The sequence below is a fragment of the Syngnathus typhle genome, linkage group LG4, assembly GCF_033458585.1.
Source record: "Syngnathus typhle isolate RoL2023-S1 ecotype Sweden linkage group LG4, RoL_Styp_1.0, whole genome shotgun sequence".
Classification (NCBI taxonomy): domain Eukaryota; kingdom Metazoa; phylum Chordata; class Actinopteri; order Syngnathiformes; family Syngnathidae; genus Syngnathus; species Syngnathus typhle.
In genome coordinates, this window is record NC_083741.1 from 8,204,629 (window position 1) to 8,229,289 (window position 24,661).

Sequence of the window (24,661 nt, forward strand, 5' to 3'; positions counted from 1 at the left end):
TTGTGATGTTTATCAGCAACGTCATTAAAAAAAACAAAAAAAAAACCTCAGGGCATTTGTCAAATTTACAGTGAGTAATTGTGGACAATAAACTCACGATCTTAACTTGAAGGTCTAATGGTCATTGAGTAAGGATGTGTGTTTGAGTTAAAAAAAAAATCATGGTGCACGAGTGCCTGCCTGAGTGCTGTGTAAAGATGAAGTTGACCACTGACACACTGCCAGCAAAACAACTGGAGTTGGAAATATAGTGGACCCCTGCTGTTTATGGGTGTAAAGGACTCAGCAAAAATCCACATAGAATTGTCCTCCATTGAATATCATTGTGTGGAAAAAGAAAACAAAACCGTGTAGTTGCATCAATATTTACATGACCTGAAACTGGAACATGGAGTGGAAAGACTCTGCAATCATAGTGTTGAATGATTTGGCATCTAACCACTGTATGTGAACCATAAATGGGTTGAGAGATTGGTTTCTTAATCCATTACCCCCCCAAAAAAGTATTGGAACGATGAAGGCCTTTGTTAGCAGTTGTTTTGTGTCATTGTCTGGTTGCGTGATGAAACTTCTCACAATTACTTTGGATATAATGTTTTGTAAATTGTTTCTGGAGACTTCAGAATTCATTCTGCTGCTGCCATCATGTGGCCTTTTGAACTTTTGTCCCATATTAATCTTTTGATCTGAAACCATAATTTCTTCAGTAAGTATCAAAAGCAAAGAGGTTCACCTTGCCGTTCTCAAATTTTGGGAGGGACTGTAAAAAAACTGAATACTCAATACTCAGCCGTGGAGATGGTCTTTTTTGGTTTTAATTAAAGTGTGAATAAAACGAGTAAAGATCAAAAAAAATATATATAGTGAGCTGCCTTTCCCCACTATATAAAAATTGTATTGCTATTTAAAGCTTTTGCTGTACTGTTTTTTCTTTGTGGTTATATGTGCTGTCTTGGAAAAAATTAGACAAATTGTTTAGCAACGCAACGACTCCGCTTCTCGATGCTCCTGGAACGAATTAGCGTCGAGATACGGGGTTCTAATTTATGTCAGGGGTGTCCAAACCTTTTGCAAGGAGGGTCAGATTTGATAAAGTGAAGGGGCCGTGGGGCCAATAGTTTTTCGGACGTTTTTTTAATTACAAAAATTTCATGAAAATACACAGTTATAAAACAATCTTCATTGTCACAATCGTCTTTATTTTTCAAATGACAAAATAACCAACTATAAGCCACTCAGGTAGATGTGAACAACTCTAACAACACAAATTCTGCCTTTATTTCATATCTGAAGAGTCAGATAACATTGAAAAAAAATTTATGAAATACTTTAAATGTAATAATTTAAGTTTAAAATTATTTTTGCCTCATGAATATTTTAAACTGGAGTTATAAGTAATCCAAAGTTGTCTGTTATTAAAACTTAAAACAAGTGAATTTTGCTCTTGTCATTTACAATACCTTTCAGAAAGTAATAGTTTGTGTCACGTCTACAGGTTCATAACATCAACAGTATTAACATGGCCACTTCGTAATATTTAATATTAAGTAATATTTACTTTCATTTTGACTCACAGCCCTGCGTGAAGAATCGCTGTTGTGATGCCAGTTCAGCTTGGAACTGCTTCACTTTATCAGCGCGGTCACTCCCTGTTAGCTTGTCGTATCTGTTAGCATGTTTAGTCTGATAGTGTCTCTTTAGGTTGAAATCCTTAAACAAGACGACTGTCTTTTTAGAAATTAGACCAACACAATTGCCTTGATTTTCAGTGAAGAAGTATTGTCATTCCAGTTTCTCTTGAAAGCGACGGCCCTCAATGTCAGCAAGCTGCGGGCCTTATGAAATCTGACCGGGGGCCGGATTTGGCCCGCAGGCCAGACTTTGGACAAACCTGACTTATGTCTTGCATGTGCTGCTGGCGGTTGTACTAACAAGCAGAATTTGAATGTGACAACAAGAGCATTGATTTTGACTGGCTTTCCTGGATGAGAAGAGTGCTCGGTGTGACCCTCCAAAACTAGACTAGAGACTACCCGGAATGAGGAACACAGACAAATTAGTCTCAGCGTTTGAAAAGACCAACTTGATGTGCTGCTTTTAATTTCATGAACTAATAAACGTGTCGCAACACTCGCGTTGAATTTTGTGCCAATGTGCTTGCATCACACCAGCGGCGCAGACCCGTTAGATAACATCAGGTATTGTTTAAATGTGTGCGGGAGACTTTAGTGTTTGTTAACCTCAGAATTGTCGCAATAATTTGGATTTTTTGGACAGTAACTAGTGTTTGTTGGTAAGCTATAGTGAACGAGGATGATGTTTTTCTCATAAAATTCAAAATATTGCCGCCCATCATTCTAATATTTGCGAGTGTTTGAAGTTGATATAGAAATGTTGACATGAAAAATGAACGCAGTTTTATGACATCAAGCTTGTTTACGTGAAGCCTCCCTGTTATTTGATTAGCATGCAGTGAGAAGTTGCTCCAAACAGATACATCAGCTTGAAGCTAAATAAGATGGTGTCCACCCTCTTTTAACAAAATGCAACCATATTGTTGCACGGGATACCGGTACCAGGATTGTACTTAGATATTTTGGGGTAAAAAAACAGCTTGTCTTATAGTATAGATTCACCCGAAGCCACCTGTCTACCGACGTGTTAAACACCTTCAGAGCCTGGCATGCCTTCTTCTGCATGTGTGCACTGTGCAAGAGGGAGAGAGCTTCAAGCTGCTGTGGGTCGAGGTGGGAACACATCCATTCTGGCAATGATGGAACTGAACAATGTCTGTGTGAATGGTGGACAATGGCAATCCTACGAAGCAAACAAATGTGCATTGCATTTTTTTGTGGTAGATTTGATCGACTTTGTTTTTGCAGCCCTTGTAACAAGCTCATTATAAACTAGCTCCATGGATGGCATTGATACCTAAAGGTACATGTTATGCAAATTGACTTAACGGCTAGCCATTTAGCAATCCTATGCCAACAACAGACAGCTTCACCCTCGTATTTGCCCAGTCTTATGTCACTCAGTAGACAGGCCGGCTCCCAGATTATGAAGGCAAATACATTCAAAATAACAGATACTATAGTATAGAACAGGGGTGTCAAATTCATTTTTATCGCAGGCCGCATTGTAGTCATAGCTTCTTTCGAAGGGCCATTATGACTGTCAACCCAAATAAATGGATGAGCACCTCATATTATATACAGTAAAAGCTACAAAACAAACTGACAAATGACTCGTTGGTCAAATATTAAATGAAAAGATATTAAAAGTGAAGACAATTTGCAATTCTAGTAATGACACACGAATTTAATGCACAATCTGTCTTCGCAGGCCACATAAAATGATGTGGCGGGCCGTGTCTGGCCTCCGGGCCTTGAGTTTGACACCTGTGGTATAGAACGTCAGTATGGCAACCCAAAATGGACAAAAATGACACATGCACCTTACACGCATATAATGTATTGGCATTATGTGTCACACTTTAAACTTTATATAAATAATAAAATTGAGAAATGGTCACTAATTTGGGAATTGTTGTCTACATTTTGCAATGTAACCCCCATGATGAACCTCTCGACCTTTGTATTTCTTTTGACCTCCCAATTTCGTTGTATACCTGTTGTAAAATGACAATAAAGGCATTAAACCGTACAGTACCATTTTGACCCATTTGCTTCAAGATATACGTTGTCATTTCCCCCCATTTTAACTACTTGATTGAACAACCTTAATAGTAACGTGACAATGTTTTCCAAAAATGACTGTCAAACTGCTGAGTCTGGTTGGATCGGCAACTTCCTCCTGAGCACAGTGCACTGAAAATGTTCAAAAGAGATTTTTTTGTGTTGGAAAAAATGGCTTTTTTTAAAAACTTTTAGAAAATTTGGTGGAAAAGTACAACTTCAAATTAGAGTAAAATTGTTAGGCTTATTTTTTGTCAACGCGCTCATCGATCTGTCATTTCCTTCTCTGTAACAAACTTCCTTTAATGATTGGCTGACTACTTTCATTAAAAAAAAAAAAAAAAAGATGGTGGCCACCTGTCACGTTTTTAATCTTATGTTCACGTCTACTTCAAACTTCTCATCTGAAATTAGTTTGTGTGCTATCACCACCCTTAATATAATATTTTCTTTTTTGGATGACAGGTGCAGTTCCAGAAGATCCAGCAACTCCGGTTGTCTCAGTCACGACCACAGTACTATGGCGGCTCTTTGCCCAATGTCAATCAGATTGGCAACACAAGCACTGAATTTCAGGTAGGAAGTGGTTAGTTGAAATGTGCACAACTGTGTCAAAGTGTATCACTATGCTTGTAGCAAGCTGAGTGTGCAAGTACTTCTACTGCCCATTCTGTTGTAAATTATGTCAAGCCAATGTCCTGAAAGTTCCATATGTCTTTTTTTTTTTAATTTAGTATGAGTACTTAAATCCTCAGTAGTCATTGATACTGATACAAAGTACTGATGCCGCTAGTACTTTTGATACATAAAATCGTTTAATCGACATTGAGCGGTTTGACCAATGACATTGATTATCAATGATTTTGGGGTTATCAAATTGCTAAAATCAATGATTAATCAATCAACTATGACGTTCCAGAAGTCTTACAACGGATTATTAAATTATTTTGTTTTCGTCTATAGTGAGAGCGTTTATTAGGTCTCAGATCAAAACATGAATGTAAATTCAGAAATGCAGCTTTAATTTCATAGTATTTACATCTTATTTGTGTGGAACAACTCAGGACCAACCCACCAAAGGTATTGTATTGTAGCAAACATTAAAGCTTACATATCACGGTAATAAATTCTATTGTTTTACATTTTAGTCATACAGTTGTGGTCTTTATAAAGTGGAACAGCGATGCTTTTGTCTGAATTCTTCATTTTGATAGCATCACAGGTCCCTCTTTTCTACTTGTTCTGACGTACGGCTCAGAGCAAGCCGTTTTGGTGCGGTCTCTTTAAATACAAATGAGATACCGTTTTTTTCCGTGTATAGTGCGCAATATTTAACTAATTTATTGTCCTAAAATCTGGGGTGCGTATTATACATGGGTACAAAAAAAATTTTTTTAATTTTATTTTTTTTAATTTTTTTTTTTTTTTTTTTTAAAAAGAAAGTCATGGTACAACAAAACCAACAACAGGACTGACCGACAAAGTCGTGGAACAAAAAGACAGGGTGACATTACCAAAGACAGGAACAGAATGACAGTAACACATGCAATGATCCAACGGTGAGCGAGGGGCAGACAGGACTTAAATACAAAACACGTTACATCGATTGAGGTGACACAGGAAGAGAGGGGTGACGCGAACAGAGACTATGGCAACCTAGACACATAGCAAAACTGGGGACGAGACATGACAAATCTCCCCCGAAATAAAACTCACCTTTCTTCTTGTTTGTTGTCAATCGCGCATCGCATTCAGCCATCCTGCCCAACACACTTAGTAAAATTCATAATTGACGACACATCGTTTGATGCGATGGTGCAATCCTCGATGGTGTGTTATTGTCAAATATTGTTTGTTTTTTAATCTCCATCGCGGACCGGACGTCATACGGAGGCCGCCATTACAGATGCGCAGAACGGTTGCGCAAGACACGTCAGCTATATAAAGAGCGAGAGTTCAGTTCTCCACCTATTAGTTTCAATTCACAGTTTAATTAGCAGTTTCAATCAGCAAATAACAAAATGCGTATTACAGGTAATATTTTATTTCACAACACTTTGCCTTGTTCCTTTAGTCTCTGCTGTTCATTTCAAACACGCTCCATACGACCGCAATGCTCTTGTATCAGACGCTCGCTCGATCACCTGCTAGTTTGCCGTCTGTCACAATGTACCCTACACAAATCCGAAACATTTGTTGCGGCTCCGAGTCACGACGAGGGGCAAGTTTTGGTTTCCAAGGGTGTTTTTATTCCTCTTCAACGTCTCTCCCATACAGAGCCGCCTCTTTCCCGTGCGCGCACGGAGCGCGGTGGTGCGTTTAGGGGCAGTCGAAGAAATCAACGCCAACAAAAAAAATGACATCCAGCCTAGTTAAGACCATACCAAAGACTATAAAAATGGGACCCATTGCCTCCCTGCGTGTGTGACGATCTTTGGGACTTAAAAAAAAAAAAAAAAAAATGTTAAAAAAAATCCATAAAAATTGGGTGCGTATTATACATAGGTACAAGCTTTTTTCCAGCATCAGCATGCCATTTTTAGGGTGCGTACTATACATGGGGGCGCACTATACACGGAAAAAAACGGTACTTCACCCCCCACTCCCTCCAGGCCGCAATATGTGTGCCTCCCTTTCCGGTCGACATATTTATAGTTGTTTCTCCGCGGTAGCGTTTACTTGCACTGCAAACTGTTTGATTGATTAAAAGATGTCAATAGCAGAAGACTTGTCCATACATACATAACACGTGACATAATAAATTCCCTCACAATATTTATGAACATGTCTTGTAAACAAGCACTGCAGTCAAGCTACAAAGTAATGCTAGCGAGAAGCTAACGAATGAATTTATTTGACACTCTAATTTGTGTTGTTCAATTAAGCCTTTCCGTGTCTGTAAAGAATTTGTTATAAAAGGAGTCTGTCACTTGGTCTCAACTGAGCAGCCCAAAAATAATCAGATAAGGAAGGGCCAATCCCCTTTTTCTAATTGCAATATTATGGTCTCAACTTAGCAGCTCAAAAATAATCAGATAAGGAAGTGACAATCCCCCTTTTCTAATTGCAATATTATGTATGTACCTTACTCACCGCCTCTTTCTGTCTTAAATGTATCTAGAAAGGGTGTTATCCCACTCTGAAAAGTAGCATGTCACTGAGTAAAATAAGTATAAAAGTCTTTGTAAGACTTTCATTTTAATGGGGCAAATTTGTGACTTAATGCTTAGTTAGGGGATTCAATTACATTTGCTAATGTCTGCAATAATTTCTTTAAGAGTAGTTCAACTTTTCTGTGTTAACATATATCCTAATCGTTACAAGCATACTATTCAGAATACAATTCAAAATTTCTACAGAGAACTGCATAATACACATTTGTGTGTAGCTTTATATCGGAATGTGTTTTAAAAACTAATGTGTCTGCTGTCTTTTTGTCTGTTTCTCAGGGAGGTTTTCCATTGGGGTTGGATTCTGTAAGAGGTACTCGCCATCATGGACTAGTCGAGAGGGTCCACAGGGAACGTAACCGCATCAACTCTCCGCATCGCAGGCCCATTGACAAGCACGGACGGCAGATATCCTACTAAATCTGAGTCTTTAAAAACATGATATTTTCATGTGACATTCTGCAGATAGTAATGTCATCTTTGCATGTTCACTTTTGTTTCAAACGTGTGGTTTGTAGCTAGCTGTATGTTTGTAAAAAGATTAACGCGATGACTACACAATTGTAGAAAGTCGTCGTCTCTTGAACAGAATTAGCTATCGTGTTGATTGAAGTGATGCAGAGACGATGAAAAAGATATACAGTACGCCTGATGGACATTGACGGTAGGAGGTTTTAAGCTCACGCTGAATGTGATGCATTTGCTGAATGTTCTGGAGAACCCGCAGAGTAGACGTTTGTGCAATACATAAATTCAACCCATTTAATCTATTCACGGGCGGCTTAGTGCTGCACTGGTTAGCACGTTCACCTCACAGTTTGGAGGGTGCGGGTTCAATTCCATCTCCGGATTTCCCTGTGTGGAGTTTGCATGTTCTTCCCGTGCCTGTGTGGGCTTTCTCCGGGCACTCCAGTTTCCTCCCACATCCCAAAAACATGCTTGGTAGGCCAATTGAGCACTCCAAATTGCCCCTCGGTGTGAGTGCGAGCGCGGATGGTTGTTCGTCTCTGTGTGTGTTGTAGTTTGCCTTTATTTTCTGTCATTTACTGGTGACCAGTTCCTGGTCATGGCGGTATAGCCCCTTGCCTAAAGGCAACTGATTTCAGCTTACCCGCAACCAGTATAGGAAGGGAATGGAGAGATGTACAATGATCCTCAATGGGCTGAAAGCCTGCAAGTCTAATGAGCAATGTGAGCCTTAAGCCAATGTGGGACAGGATATGGACGGTGAATCTCGGCCAAGTCTGGTAGCGTTCAAATGGCCTGATGTGAATACGCCTTCACAGAACCCAAAAATAGTAGCTGACTGAAAAACACAAGGCAATTCATTTCATAATTAATATATTCTCTAGACCTCCAATGTAATATGGGAACACATTTTTATTGGTTAACTTGTTGCCAAGTGATACAGAAAGGATCTCAAAGTGGAAGGAATGCAGTGGATGTTTTTTTTTTTTTTTCTTCTTCACACCCAATATGCCAGTTTTGCATGTAACACATTTTGCCCACTGATCTAACAGTACAACCCCAAAGCCATAGCATTTGTATGAGTATGAGTGTTTTCGCTTGCCATAGGACAGGAATAATTCAGTGACCTGTCAGTGCGTCGTTCACTTCTGCATGTCACTCAAAAATGGCGATTTACTTTTTAAGAGCATGACCCCATTTGACTTGATTTCCGCTTCTGGTTCTTTTCAACTGGAGGAACTGCAAAACTATCTTTTTCAGAGGACTGTACATACCTCCACCACTATTGATAAATAAATACGATTGTTTGTGCAAAGCAAACAGCATTAGGACCCTCTAAAATGGCACTGACAAAAATACATGCTTACGAGGCACAATTAGAGCTTCTGGAAAGCCAGGATCATTGCACAGGAACAATGTGACAACGACGAGACGATGACAAGAGGGAACTTGGCATGTTTAATGGTGAACTTCCCCAACTATATAATTTGGATACAGAAGATTTGCATATTAATATCGATTAACAATGTGAATACAACACCAAAGCATGATTAAATCAAAGCACAACGGAACTGACAGCCTTGCTCCTGTGACATTTTTTTTTTTTTACCGTAAGTCATGGCATGCATCCTATGTGTGGATTAAGTGCAGAAAAGTCGCCGTAGTTGAGTTTGCGCCTTTTTACCTGAACCGCCTTATGGTGCGGAAAATACGGTACATTGTTTGCTTGCACCCCTTGCGCTTTATTTGCTTCTCACAGCAAAGTGATGTATTTAACCATCAACACCATTCATTTTCCAGCAGCAACAATTTCCCTTGACCAAAACCCACATAGAGAGTTCTCCATATGGAAACGTGTACCTGTCCCCACCTCCAGACAACAACTGGAGAAGGTGAGTGTCTCATTTGACAAAAATGCTTTTTCTTCTTTTTACTGTCATGTTTTTTTCTTCTGTTTGCTATCTCTGCCTTACGTCCTTCTCAGAACAAACCAGTATTTGTTATTTTGTTGTTGTTGTTTTAATCCAGACACTCTCGCCCTGGTCGGTACTCCAATATGAAGTAAAGATGAAGTGTTATTTAGTTATCAGTTCTTGTTGGTGCCCTTCATTGTTTCTGCAGCAATACATTCCCTGTCAGGATGCTGCGATAACCCTAAAGATGTGTTTCTACTGTAAAGGTCTGTGATGGATGGACTTTAACATGAAAGCTATAGCCCAACAGCACTCGTCTTGCTTTTGTTGGATGTTAATTTGTCCTACAACAAATACTTAGTGGACTCTCCATTTTAGCAGAAATTAATCCCAAAAAAATAAAAAATCCAGACAAAACAGTGCAAGGCTAAGAGTAATACTCATAAATTGTGGGTGTCAGGCTGGAACCTCCTTTGTCACAATTTGGTAAGTTTAATGGTTGTACACAAATCTTATTTTATGTTTTAACAAAATACTGACCAATATAAAGTTCTAAAAAGGTCTTGCTCGCATTGATCATGGAATTTTATTGGATGAACATGCCCTCGTTAGACAATTTTTGATTACACCCAACACCGGTGATATGAGTTGGCAGAGCCTTTTTTTACTATACCTGGTTTTGCCCATATTTAGAAGTCAGTATAGGCAACTTTGTCTTGGTGTTGACATTTAACAAGGAAGAACTGCTGTTGCAAAAGCTGAACTTGGCTCCTCCCTCCTGACTTTGCTTCACTCTTGAGTTTTCAATGCTTGCTTGGCTGAACGCTAGTCGCTTTTGGTTTTCTTCATAGTGCCTAAACAGACATTTACCAGGCTCAGTGTTGAAAACAACAGACTAGCTTGTGCTGAAGAATGAGTAAGAGCCACACCCACTTGTCTTGTAGATGACACAAAACAGGTTGGCTCACAAACATTCAGAGCAACCAAACAACAGTCTTGTTTTATTATTGGGTGTGTTTCTGTGTACCATGTGCCTAAAAATACATCATAACTTAAACAGGTTTGTTTTTTGAAATATTGTGACCAATGATTAAGATTACATGTATTTACACTCTGCAACCTAAGACCTGACAAAATGTAGGCTTTACAAGACCTAAAGGATGAACATAAAATGGTTCTCATGTGCTTTATCTTGTATTGTTTTTACTGCTATAAAAGACTATGATTGTCAAATATCACAAGAAGAAGTTTAAATAAGACTTACCAAAGGTGAGCATTCCATCCCAGGGAAACTATCCGTCTGTCCATCACTGACTAACGCTCATTATGTGGACAAGGGACGAAAAAACAAAAGGGGGGGAGGGCAACTAAGGACAGTGAAGTGTTTATTCGTCCATCCGTGTAATCGTCCCTATCCGGGTCAAGGGCCGACTAACTTCTCATTCCATCAATGAACTGTTTTGGCACACTAACATGAAAGTCTACCAACGATAGGGGTTTTGATTTTTATTGGAAACGGAAACACGCTCCTTTATGTCACGTGTAATCCGCAGAATCTCTACATTCAGACCAGATATGAATATTAACACAAAAGCAGATGCCCAGCACGCCCGCAATCTTTGTGAGGATAAGCTGTTTGGATAATGAAAGGATGAATAAATAGTAAATTAGCCAGGTAATGATCTTGAAATGTTTATAATGAATTGTGAAACCTCTCCCCCTGGATAAAGTAAGCCATTTTAAACGTAAAGCTTTTTGACGTTTTATGCTTGCAAATATGAATAAGTGAATGTGAGGCTTTGTAAAGCTCTTTTAGCAGCCACCACATTGTTTCTTCGAGCCCTGAATCAGAACAACTAGTTGGGCTGCACAGAACATATTATTCCAAAGAAATGTTCGGGTTGAATGCCCTTTTAACGCAATTAGGAAAACCTAGTGTGCTAGATAGCTCAATTTCCGCGGGCATTAAAAATGTCCTCAAATGACCAATTATAAAGCAAATTAGTGCAATAATGTAGTGAGATCTTTTCAGGATTTGTTTTTCTCAACACTGTGGAACATTGTGGTCATAAAATAATCAATATCAATATTCTCTTTGCTCCTCTTGGTGAGATTTATTGAATATATTTTATTTCCATTCTACATAAAGTGGAAAGTTCCTTAATCAATAAACAATGGGTTTGAGGCAGAACAAGTAATATTAAAGCAAAGATTTGGACAAATTATAAAGTATCCACTTCAACTGGATATTGTAAACATACTGCATGCTGTATGAAAGTAAATACGTACACATATTATTTATTTATTATACATTTATTATACACGCCAGTGACGTCATCGTTAGTAGATGTCCCCATAAGATGAAGACAAAAATAAAGGTCACCACAGTTCTCACAAATATTCTACCTCATCCCGCATTGCTCTACTGTCAATAGAAGAAAAATATGAGGTCCATATTCACTTTCATAAACACTGTAGCTTGTTGTCGTCTGTTGTGGGTATTGTCTGATGCCGTGCTTTGTGCGCATGCATGACTCATAGCGGAAGTGTTTTCTTTATATCGTCAAGTTTGTTATTGTAATGTGAACAACAACAGAAAAAGATCAGATTTAGAAAATCTATCAAAGACATCACACCCTTCAGTGTGAAGCTTGACCACAACATCTAGCTCCCTGGATGAAAGCTAGTACATGTTAACGTAATATTCTACACCTAACTTTAATTTCCTTGGACTGCTTTCAATTACGCAGAGGGTTTTGAAATCTGTGGCAAATTCAACAAATGGAATTGCAGATTCCTTTGGGGACATGCTAGAGAAAAAAAACAAGGGCAGATTCGGAATAAGTGCCAAAAGACCAGTGTTGACCAGTGTAATCGACATATTAATCAATTAAAATAGTGTGTTGCAGCCTCACTACTGACAATTATTTTGGATTAACCGGAATCCTTTTTGTTTTGGTTTTAATTGGTACTTTTCATGTAATTGGCACCAGATTTGTCAGGGCTGTACAGACCAAACATATCCTCCTGTGCCGATCTGTAGCAGATTGTTGCCACAGCGTGAATCATGGCTAACTCCCACTCCGTTGTGAATTTTGGCCCAGTTAAATAAATAAATCAAGCTTACTAAGCACAACATATCCACAATACATTCCAAATTGGTTGAAAGGATGTTACCCAAGCACAATTTTGTCACCATCGATGACAATTTTATTTTACTTTATAATTTGCCACTGAGCTCACCTCATAACATATTGATGAATGAACTTTTAATTTCCACAGAAAACAGTTCACTGAGCAAAAAGCTGATTCAATTTGTCAGTTTATCATAATGTACTGTAGTTTCATTTTTGCCTCCAAAAAGGCATGTACTGGTTGGTTATGTTGACTGGCATTTGTTCATTAGTTATAGGGTTATGTAACTGATTTTTACAACACTGACAAATGGGCTCTATGCCCACAGAACCGGATCAGAAGGCCAAATTGTGCAGATCCACATAAGATAAAGAGAGGTGGATCTCTGATGCAGTGCACCAGTGGTTTTAGTTTTCATTATTACTAACTTAACTCTTAGCAAAGAAATATGACACTTCTTCCAGTAGGCTGCTGGAAGAACCTAGAATCAGAGAGGAAGCTTGTTAAACTTCTGAGAGAATATTTAGTTTCTACTTTATATATTTACTTCTTTTCTGCTTTCCATTATCCGGCTTTTCCGAAGAATAGATCCCCGGTTCACTCTAATAGTCATCCAGGGAAATTATTTTAGGGTTGTTTTGTTATGCAGGAATAATTGCCTGGCTCTCTGCCTGTGCGGGTAGTGGGGTGGGAAGTGTTTACAACACCAACCACATGTGTATTGTGTTAAAGCCAGTGCAATCTAGAGAAGATTTTTGTTTGTTTTTACATCTGCATTGCTAGTGCCAGCAAATATTTGTTCAACAACCTTTCAAATACTATAACGTTACCCAATCATAGTATTGAATGGTGTTTTTGAAATGTTACTACTTTAAAGTTGTCATCATCGAGGTTGCTGCGTGTTGCTTAAAAATAGCAAAAACCTAATCCTTATCCTTTTACCTGCAATCAACACTGACGGTTGAAGAACGTAAGATATGGCACAACAATCAATGCTTTCATATCATTCAGAAGCTCCAAATTTGCATTGCTAAATAAACCAGAAGTCGTAATTTTTGGTTAACAGAGAGCACACTGAAATCAAAGAGTTTACTTTGTGCTCCCAGTTGGTGTGTTTCTATTTTTTATTACATTTCTTTACCGGTGTTTGGGGAATTCTGAGATTTGTACGAATCCATCGCCTTGAAGATGTGAAAATGTCAAAACACCGTTCGAGTGCAATTTACATAGTTTTTTTTGCGGCACATCAGTGACTTGAAATGCACTGCTGCTTGCAGCTGCGCTACTTGATGATACCTAAAAAAAGAAACCTACAGAGAGTTGGTTTAACAATTCCAGAAGACTTAAGATCATATCTCGTCAGACGTATTGAAAAGAGCAGCCTTATCACATAGTGACGCTTGTGAGTATAAAGATTGACTCTGCTCATAAATTGTTGTATCAGGAATCATTTTTTTATGATTGATTCATCTTTTATTTAGCTTGTTGTCAGTGTTGAGTTGTGGAGCGGAGTTGTGTGTCTGCTTTAAGGTCAAAACCATGATCTAGTCCCACGCTCCCCCTTCATTTCACCACTCTTTGGCCTTCTGTACTTGGACTAGCTTCTCTTGGGATGGAATCCCAGACCAAGCTCCCTGGAGATGGCAGTCTATTAGAGAGGGATTTTAAAATGCTTTGTTTGCCTCTTAGGATTTTTTTGTGTAGCCATTCTTTTTGCATTTTATTGAAGTGTGAGGTGCCCTGTTTCAAAAATGCTAGTGTTTGTGTTAATAAATAAAAATCCAAAACATAAGATTGTATTGTAGCATAGCTGTGTTAACCAAAGTACAGAAATTGAAATAAAGTATTGCTGAATTGCCTTGTATTGTAGTATGTACCAAATCAGTCCGCTTTTGGCTAAGCAAAAAACAATACATGATTGTTCAACAGCTGAGTTGTAAATCACTTTCATAAAATCCTTGGCCTTATTCGTAGAATTTTTGAACACTGCTGCCTCTTTGAAGGCATCCATTGTATTTCATCTTGTTTAAGAGCGTGTAACTGTTCTGCTTGTCACTGTTTGTGCTTTCCATATATAAATTAGCATGCTTTTCAATGGAAGGTAAATCATTGCTCATCTAAATATGTGTGACATGATGATTTGAATATATGAATACATACAACATGGTCTTTTTGAACTCGTGCCTACGAGGATGCTAAGCTAATATCCATTGCTTTTACGTGACCTTTTCTATCTAGGAAACTCAGCCCTGTCCACATGATTGCCACCAACAATTACACAACGGTGACTAATCCTAGAAGAAACAATTTACAACTAGTGTAGAAAGGGTGGTTTTGAGTATACTGCAAACTATATTCTGTTTGGTAAATCCAAGGTCTGTTGGTTCCGGGGTCTGTCAAATTGAGATCCCACCCACTGTGTATGCCTAAACTGAGATCCCAGGAATATATATGTGTATCCTAGCACAGTATAAGGAGCAAAGGGTTGCAGTGCAAGACTCTTTAATTCTGTGGTACTACGCTTCCTATGACTGCGCTTTACAAACACTTTCTCTCCAATCACAGGTCTCTGCTTAACTCCAAAATACATTTGTTTCTTTTGAAGGGATCAGCCCCCGTGGAGTGAGGAAAAGCGGCCTGGCTTTAGATTAATATCACAACTTAACAGGTGACCTTTGACCTCTCTGACCCTCTATCATCGCTTTGCTCTAGTCTCTGGTGTTTCTGCCTCTCGTCTCTGCTTCAACCCATGCTCACATAAAGTAACGACCAAAATTGTCACGTTGCCATGTCGTCTTGCTTTTTGAATTTGTTGAAACTGCTTCTTTAATTCTAACATCACAGTAATTTCTTTTTCTTCCAAAGCACTGAAAGCCAACCAAGTTTCATGTCTTTTTTTAAAAAAAATAATTTATTAATTTCTTTTCCTCCCAATTGTCTCTCAGTTTGGTACCCGAGATATTAATCACTTATTTTTCTTTTACTAACACAGCTTTCGGAGTCGAGGCATTCTACAAGCTAGCATCCAGCATCATGATTTACGCTTTAATACTTTCATTCTCTTCCTAACCTTTGTTGTCAGAACAATCTTATGTTTTGATTTTGGTTTCTACAAACCCTAGTTCCTTCAACAGTCTGTCGGATTGATTCATATTTTGTAGGTTTGTTACACATGGACAAAAATCCATTGGAGAGGGGAGAAAAGAAAACACAATGTTCAATGAAAAACAGTTTTCGCTCATTTATTACGAGGGTTACGTTAAAAAAAATGCCTGCAATAAGTAAAAATACCTTTAAGAGGCAACAATAACAGCAATTATGTCCTTTCTTTTGGAAACTCAAGTCTTCTGTAATGTTAAGGATGAACTTAAAATGTCATTGCAAACTCAAACACAACACACAAACACAATACAGACGCTGTCATCAACCGTAAATAAATGGTTCATTTCACCCAGAGAATTGTTTACTCAGAAAAAAAGTTAAATCTAACACAAGCAACCCTTAAATTGTGTTGATTAAATAATACAATTGTGTTTTAGAGTGTGGTGCCCCGTGTACCACCACCTTTGAGAATCACTGGCATCATGCTTTACACAATTGTTTGTTGTGTTCTATTAGGTCACCATGAGCATACAGGTTAATGCGGAGGAAGCAAAATGACTCACAGAAGTTATGGCCCGAGGAAGTCATCTGCCTCTGTCCAAGGTGCTAGAATACATTAAATATTTTCCTCCTTATCCTCCTACACAGAACCAACTCAGATTCTGCTCTTCATACAAGTGCGATGAACCCAAACCCACAAGACCCCTTCAGCATAAACCAGCAGATGAGTCGAGGTCCCCCGCAGCGCAATGGTGAGAGTCGCACTCGCATAGGCAGTCATAGCACGCGATGCGCGGCACCACACGTGTTTTCTAGTCGTGATTTAAAGGTTTTATTTATACTATATTTTTCAGACCATTGAGCACACCGTAGTATGAGGTGCGATATCAGTGAACTGATTTATTTTGAAATATTTGAATGTAATTCTAATTGTACCATTTGATAGATTTAGCACTATTATGCTAAGTTCTGACTGGTCAAAAACATCGGACTGGTCAAAAGCATCGGGTGGCGACGTGTTTCTCACTTGATTGAGTTCACCATGGGTTGCTTCAAGCGGAGGACGGGATCCTCCAACAGATGAAAAATATGTTTGAACACTGCTAGTCAAGCTGATGACCGGTGATAGTCTTATTACTTTGGCTAATGCTAAATGCCATCTTTGATGCGCATTTAATCTGAATTCCGTTTTGCATAGTTCAACCTAATTCTCAGAACACGAACATCTTAAGGCCTATTCATACTTGCGCGGGCAACAATGGCCGCATTGCATTTAATATTGTCGGTTTGTACTTGTTCAAAGAGTAAAGTAATAACGGCTTCCGTAGTCTACACATGCCTATTCAGGTATCACGGTTTTGTGATAGATTTGAAGATGGGAAATAAAAATAAACTGAGAAATTTATTTGCACTATGTCCACTGTGGGGATGTGTTCAGAATTAACCAGTCACATTTAAACTCACGTTAAATGGGAGTCATCATTCTTTTGTATGATTCTCCTGACTGGTTTGAACAATGATTTGGAACCTTTCTGCGGACCATGGCTTGACTGCAAGACGTGACTACAAAAATTTCAGGAAAAGTCTTCTGGAACAGCAATATTTTATCTGGCATTTAACACTTGAAATGGTGGCAGGTGTGTCTTGACTCCCTTTAACATTAGATTTATTGTGACGTGTTGATTCTAAATACAGCAACGTTTGCAATCATAAGAGGGATTGCATACTTATTTTTACTTTTAAACAATTAGCTTAACAAAATCTGAATGGAAAATCAAATCAAAGACATGTGTCTAGCATTGAGTCATTACATTAATCACAGTCGACTTTTTCTACCCTTCCCATTTTTTTCTGCTTGTTTGCATGCATTTCTCGTGGAGGCTGGCATCCACCCAGTGTGAACGAGTCAGAAGTGGATGGGTCCGGAGACGGTAAGTAATGTGTTCCTTACGCACAATCTATGTAATAGGTAGTATGACTGGGCAGAAAATTGCTAATTCGAGTATGTCATGCTTTCTGCAGTTTTTTCGTTCCCCAACCTTCCTCATGAGGAAGGCCTCATTGGTGTCAGTAAACCCCTCCCCAAGCAACTGTGGGAAGCCAAGAAGGTGAGATTGATGGTATCATTAATACATTACAAAATCTACTTAAACCATGTATGAAAACTTTCTTTGAGACTTGGTTCGATCAGATAGAAATGTCCTGGTACAAAGTGATGACTGCAACATTTGTAAAACAGGAGTCTTGAGAGAAAAATACGGCAAAACTGTATGGTTGATGTCACTGGTCAATAGTAAATTTTAATCATAGATTTATTTTTTTAGCACATTAGGTTTTCGAGATTTTTTTTGGTTTACAAATTTGCTTGTATTAAAAGCTTGCACAGTATGGATTTTTACCATGCATTGTGATTAACAGTAAATGTATTCCTATATTACATATTATATTATTGCTATTGTTGTTATGAAAACCTGACGGACAAGAGAAAAGATGAGGGCAAAATGGAAAACGACGGAAAAAAAAAATCTAGAAAATTCTGATTAAATCTTTGATTTAAAATTGTGTAAATTGTTGATCGGGAAGAAGTATAGTAAATTAATGCATACCCATTCATTGAAAACAATTATTTTTCAGGCCCAATCCCTCGCGTCAAGGCCTAAATCATGTGAAGTGCCTGGTATCAAGTAAGTGGTATGCGTGTGTGTGGGTGTGTATTTTTTCATTCGGCAACATCTGCTTATTCATGCACATGCGTGTGACAGAAGTCGGCTAAAGATAGGCATTTCTTTTTCCGCTTTGCCTCGCGTGTGCAATCCGTACGTTCAAACCAAAAGTTAATTCCGTTATGCACGAGGTGGCAAAAAAAAAAAAAAACACCAACTTGTGGTTTTCCTAAAATTGCAGTTCTTAACCACGTGCCTGGGGAATGTAGGAAATGTGTTGCCATTTTAAGAATCTGATGAACCACACAATTATGTTGGAAGTATGGGAAAGAGTAGTAGAGGCTGGATTCAGGACAGCAAGTAGTTATTTCTGTATTTGTGAGCAACAATACGAGTTCATGCCTTGGAAAAATACCGCAAATGCATCATTTGTCTTGAGGGTGTTGACAGACAAGTACAGAAAAGATCAGAAAAAGTTGCGTTGTGTCTTTGCAGCTTTAGGGAAAGCCTATGACAGGGCACCCGCAAAGGAACTATGGTACTGCATGAGGAAATCGGTAGTAGCTGCAACCTGCATAGTGCATGTTGATAACAGAAAACTGTTCACAGACAGTGGTTCTCATTCACGAATGAAAGCGTAGAAATCTTTCAAATTGCGTACTGCTACATTTTCTTCACACCACTGTGCGTACGTATGTTGATGAATCAGAATACGGTAATTCCACATTTACCACGAAGTAGTGTCACCGTCTCATTTTTAACATACGTATATATACATATTTTGTGTATCAAAAAGTGTATATGAAACCATATAAGTGCATATGTTATCATTAGAACATGAAAGAATAGTTTCAAACATGTAAATAAAATATTAATAGTATAAATAACATCCAAGAAAGAATGTATAAATAACATAAATATAAACGTGTGTGTGTGTGTGTGTGTTTGTGTGTGTGTGTGCGCGTGTGTGCGTGTGTGTAAAACATACGTAGATGTAACTACAGTGTACATACTGTAAATACGTTTTTAGAACTGTTTTATTATTATAACAACTTTTTTTTTTATAACAAGTGTATATCATGTAAATATGTTTTTAGAACTCTTATTATTGTACATACTGTAAATATGTTTTTAGAACTCTTTTTTTTTTTTTATGACTTCTGCTAGAGTGCGGGCGACTTTCGTGCCCTAATTCCTCAATTTTTGATTTATTTTTTCAATGTTTAAATCCGCGACTGTGTGAGCGCACCCTGCCTTCTGCTGGCGTGTGGGCAACTGTAGTGCCATAAGTCCTCAATTTTGAATTTCTTTTTAATTTTTTTTTAAATCCGCCATTTACTTAGGCGGCGATAAATGAACCGCAAAGTAACGAGGGATGACTGTACTTTGTAAATGACAGCGCCCTATTATGCATAACCCAGAGTCATTTTTTCTTTTGTAAATGGCATGCGTGTCATTCAATGTGTAGAAGTTTAAAGTTGTATGAGATTTAAAAAAAGAGCTTGTATGTCGCTTGCAGAACGCACAACCTGACAACATATAATAATCATTTTTAATTAAGCAATGGTACTGAGGATAATGCTCATAGTTCTAAAAGTCACTGAATGGTTGTTTTTCCTGTGTGCCCTGTAATTGACTGTCCACCCTGTCCGGCCGGCCTTTGTACGCAGGGACCTGGGAGATAGGTTCAACTATTACGATGCTCTGTACGAATAGGTTGAATAATTTAAATATATGTTTTTTCTCCTTGCAGTATTTTCCCATCTCCGGAGCAAAACCCTGGGCTATCCCACTACCAGAGTTCACTAAATACAGGAGGCTCCCTACCCGATCTCACCAACCTGCACTTCCCGTCCCCTCTTGTGACGCCATTGGACCCCGAGGACAGTGGCGGATACCCCAATCTCAGCGGAGGGAGCAGCACTGGAAATTTGCCAGCTGCCATGATGCACCTTGGCATTAGCAATTCTCAGGGTGAGTTGAAGCTTACAAGATCATTTTTATTAAGCTAGTATTGTCGGAGAACTGGTCCGATCACCATCATGTAGTTGTCGTAGAGGTCACTAACATTGTCGTAGAGGTCCCTAAAAATGTTAATTCTGTAAACGAAACAACTGTGACCGTAGATGGGGGACTGCATCTACTGTATTGTGCAGCACAGAAGAGACTTTGGTGTTTGAGTTCATGTGACATGTTTTCCATACACTGTGAATTGTGATTACATGATAAGTGAACTTAGTGAAGACCCTAATTTGTCGATCAATATTTACCTACCTATACCCAGCGATTTACAGGCAACGACAACCCTGTCTCTTGGCCAAAGTAAGCTGCGATAGACTTCAGCTCACCATCATTCCTAGAATGGATGCTTACTTAATCAACTATTACATAAACTTGTAATTTTAGCTCTTTAGTTTTCAGGGATTGAAAATTGTTTTTTTAGACAATATGTAACTGAAACTAGTTAAAACTGAGGCTGCAGCTATTGAATATTTTGGCTTTTGGATATCCTACTAAAAATATAAAACCGAACCATCTCCAAATGACTGAGCCATTGCTTCTTTTTTCTTTTCTCTGTCGCCATTTTGTTCCATGCTTGTTGACGAATGCCAGAGTGGACTTACTGCCCCTTTTGTGCTCAAAAGAAGAGGGTCGTGCGTTGGGTAATGCAGACTGCAGAGGGCTCCCAATTACAAGCACAGCAGAACAAGGATCACAGTGCAAATTTGAACTATATCACTATTGTAAATAACCCCTTAACAAGATTGCCATGCACGCTCACTAGTGAGTTTCTCTCCTTCCAACCATTCTGCCAAACTCGATTGAGTCACACTAAAACTTCAGCTTGCCTTTTATGAGCTTGAGATCTTTATCTCTCTCGGTCGACCATGTGTTACGGAAGGCTCAGTGAATGATCTCTCTGTCACAAACATTCTCACTTTGTACTTTGGCTGCCATGCCTCCCTCTGAGTTTCTGTAGTTTGTTTCTATGTGTGACTGAGAACAGTACAGCCTGGCTGAGCAGACAGAAACGTTTGACCCATTGCGCTCCACAATGAGCTCTTTTCTTCTGACTCGCTTTGGCTGTTTTCTCATTTGGTCTGTCTTACTTTCCTCCCAGTCACACAGTAAAGTTGCCCATTGACACAATATGGGCCGGTGTCCTTGCCATGGTGTTGGCAAGCATGCCAGAAATGTAAAACATAGTGCATCAAACTGCAGCATCCATAGTTTTTCTTGGATTTCAAAGGCCTTCTGTCACCTAGGTTTCATGTTAGGTTGGATTTTGAATTGTTCCAAATGGTACCCACTATTACTGAGTCATGCCACTTTTGGGGTTACCAACATTGAGTGGTGCATTGCAAACACCATTTGCAAGCAAGTCCGAAGCTGTTGATTCATATTGTTACAATGTGCTCTTGCTAAGTTTCCTCTTGTTTGTTGAATATAATGAGTGTAAGACAGTGCCACCATGGTATGGCCACATCATATTTACATACTTCCATTTAACCTAGACAACCTGTTGTACAAAGGCCAGCCACACTACAACACTTGAATGCGACATGACTCAGTTAAACATTTGAATCTGGTTAGTAAACAGTTTGATGTCTTACATGTGTTTGTTTTGCAGGCCTCTCCTCTTCTCTGAGTAATCCTACAATTCAAGCTTCTCTCAACAACTGCCAGCTGCAGTCTTCTCTCAGCAATCCTTCCATAAATTCTTCACTGCGTCTTTCTGGTAACTCCCCTCGGCGAAGACCAGCACCCATCAGCCCCCTCACTCTGTCTCCTGGGGCTGAGCAGCGTAGGGCTCTGTCTAAGCAGTTGTCTCCTACCATGTCCCCATCATTGTCTCCCATCACACAGGTACGGCATTTGAATAAATACTGTAGCAGTGTAACATCATATTTATTAGCGTGAAAATACTCAAATCCAACAGCATCATTACATGGTGATTTAAAAGGGATGGTGTGTTGAATAGTTTGCCATCTAGTGGTGAACTAATAGAATGCAACGACCTAAGTGTGCATTTTGAAGCACGCACACTACGGTCTAGCAGCGAGAACACACCCTGCAAGTCTACCACCAATTTATTAAACAAAGGTGCAAGCAAAATGTCATTACAAATGACTGGCAGTAGTCCCTCTAGTGACAATTGTTATACATGCTGTGGTCCGCAAATTTATGTCCGATTTATTGTCACCTTCTGATATCCATAGCAGAGAGACGACGGCAAATCTTCCAGGACGAGGCGCAACGCGTGTAACATAATTAACGATTATTAGGCCTACGATTACATAAATATACGTACATAAATATTATTGAAATTATTCTTGGGCTTTAAAAATGAAAACATTGTACACACTGTCAATCTAAAGCCATCCAGCCTTTGTATATTAAGTTAAACCATGGCAAGAAGAAATATAATCTTTAATTTAGGGTTATGAAATATTATAGGGGTCAGACTTCAAAGACCATCAGAGGTGGCTTTTGGTTTACAACTGAGTTCCGTTGCATTCAAACTGAAAATTACTTTATTTATCCGTTTGGAACTTAATTTGCAGGCAGCGCTAGCACAAGCCTGTGTGTCTATGCTTCATACGATAAAGTTTCATTAAGAAAAAAAATTGTTGATGTGATCTGAATTTGTGCACAAGTTAGAAAGTCATCAATGAAAAGTCTGTGCTAATGCAAGATCAGAATTTTAGTAACTGTTTGTTTGGAACAAGACAATTCTGGCCATAAGTACATTGAACAAAACGTTTCAGAACCTTTTCGTCTGGCCCACTGTAAACCGATGGGCCCGTATTTGACGTCTAAGGGTGTATTCAGTCCTTTAGTCAGCTTGTTTGGTCCGGACCAAAAGCGGACTTAACTTTTTTCGTTTGGTGCGGTTCCTATTCAGGCTGTACATTTTGCAAGTGAAGAACACAGACCCGGAAATGGAGGAAAACGTGCGAGTCCTACGCGCTGCGTTCCTGCTCTGCATATTTGCGCTGTTGGTTCAGATCAACGCTGTCACATTCACACCTGAAGCGAATCGCACCAGAGTTAGTTGAGAAGCGAACCGAGACCACTTGAAAAAGTGGGTCTCGGTCCGTTTCTTTAATCCGCACCAGGATTCGTTCGCGTGTTTTCATAACTGCACAAAAGGTCCGGACCAGCATTACAATCAAACCTTGGTCCGTTTAAAGTGGACCGAACGGTCAAGTCTGAATACACCCTTAATTAACTTAGTAATAGTCATTCACTAGTGACCCCTACTGGCTTTTGTTTATTATGTAGGGAGTTGCTTTGGATACCAGCAACATGCCAAGGGAGCCACCCCCTCCCTATCCACTCTACCAGCAATCCCAGCATGCAGTGGACCATGCACGTCAGTGCCAGCAGCAACACCATCATCAACATCAGCCTGTTTCCTCTTTGCAAAACGCCGCACTGGACTTCAACCCAAACCAAGTCAGTGTTGTCTTATGACAATATTACACACTTCACTTTTCATCGTAGTGTTCAAAATCAATCACTTTGTCTTAACAAAGTCACATTCTGTTCTTTCCAGCACAACAATTTTGCACCACTCTTTAGTGACTCATTCATGGAGCAACAGTTCTGCAGTCGCCAAAACAAAACCTTCCCGTACCAGGTGGGTCTTTAACCATGGACACACTCTCGCTGTCAATAACTACCAGCATTGAGACTCAAGAAAAAGTCAATCAAATTATCTGACATACAGTAATCCCTCATTTGTTGAAGAAGATCCGCGATGTAGAGAAAATATATTGTTACAATATCCACAAAATACTTTTATGAACCTTTATTGTATTTTTAACACTCTATTGTACTTTTAAACTCTTTTTTGTGTTTTTAAACATTTGTAAACATTTTAAAGTCAAACTGACTTTCAGAAACATTTTCATTTATTCAGATAAATAAAAAAATAAAAAGAAAAAATATGTAAATATATTGTCACAATATCCACGCAAGACTTTTATGAACCTTTGTTTTAGTTATAAACACATTTTTGTAAAAAATTTAAAGTCAAACTGACTTTCAGAAAAAAAAAAAAAAAAAATAAGAACATAAATAAGAGTAGATATATTGTTTCAATAGCCACACAAGACTATTATCAACCTTTTATGAAGTGGAAAAGTGTCAGGCTCCTCTCTGCTCTTGCGTGCTGGCCGGCTGACGTACCCCCACAGCCCAGTGCGAGGGTATCCGCACAAGACTTGTATACTTCTATTTTTAATTACTTTATTGTATTGTAAACACTTTTTAAACATTTTAAAGTGTAAACGTGTAGCGGCTTCGCTCGGCTTTTGCCGTGGTAGCCAGTTGACGCGGCCCAGCGTGAGGGCATCCGCACAAGACTTTTATAATTATTTTTTATTGTATTTTCGAACACTTAATTGTATCTTTAAACACTTTTTGAACAGCTTTAAAAAGCTTGCTCTGCCCGTCTTCTTCGATGACACACGACGCGTGCTCGCTGACCGGCTCGTCAGCTTGCC

General features: G+C 38.9%; 1 protein-coding gene across 2 annotated transcripts in view; it reads left to right on the top strand.

Annotated features, from left to right (window-relative positions):
• Window positions 1–24,661, top strand: part of crtc3 (CREB regulated transcription coactivator 3) — a 29,294-nt gene that overhangs the window by 2,308 nt on the left and 2,325 nt on the right. The window contains exons 2-13 of one of the 2 annotated variants that reach the window (XM_061276796.1): window positions 4,164–4,274; window positions 7,148–7,276; window positions 9,167–9,228; window positions 14,990–15,052; window positions 16,135–16,238; window positions 17,367–17,417; window positions 17,509–17,594; window positions 18,121–18,170; window positions 19,903–20,123; window positions 21,781–22,016; window positions 23,436–23,609; window positions 23,710–23,793. In XM_061276796.1, the coding sequence (XP_061132780.1) occupies window positions 4,164–4,274; window positions 7,148–7,276; window positions 9,167–9,228; window positions 14,990–15,052; window positions 16,135–16,238; window positions 17,367–17,417; window positions 17,509–17,594; window positions 18,121–18,170; window positions 19,903–20,123; window positions 21,781–22,016; window positions 23,436–23,609; window positions 23,710–23,793 (1,371 nt within the window). The remainder of the gene's footprint in view (window positions 1–4,163; window positions 4,275–7,147; window positions 7,277–9,166; window positions 9,229–14,989; window positions 15,053–16,134; window positions 16,239–17,366; window positions 17,418–17,508; window positions 17,595–18,120; window positions 18,171–19,902; window positions 20,124–21,780; window positions 22,017–23,435; window positions 23,610–23,709; window positions 23,794–24,661) is intronic. The other variant, XM_061276797.1, reaches the window with a different exon arrangement.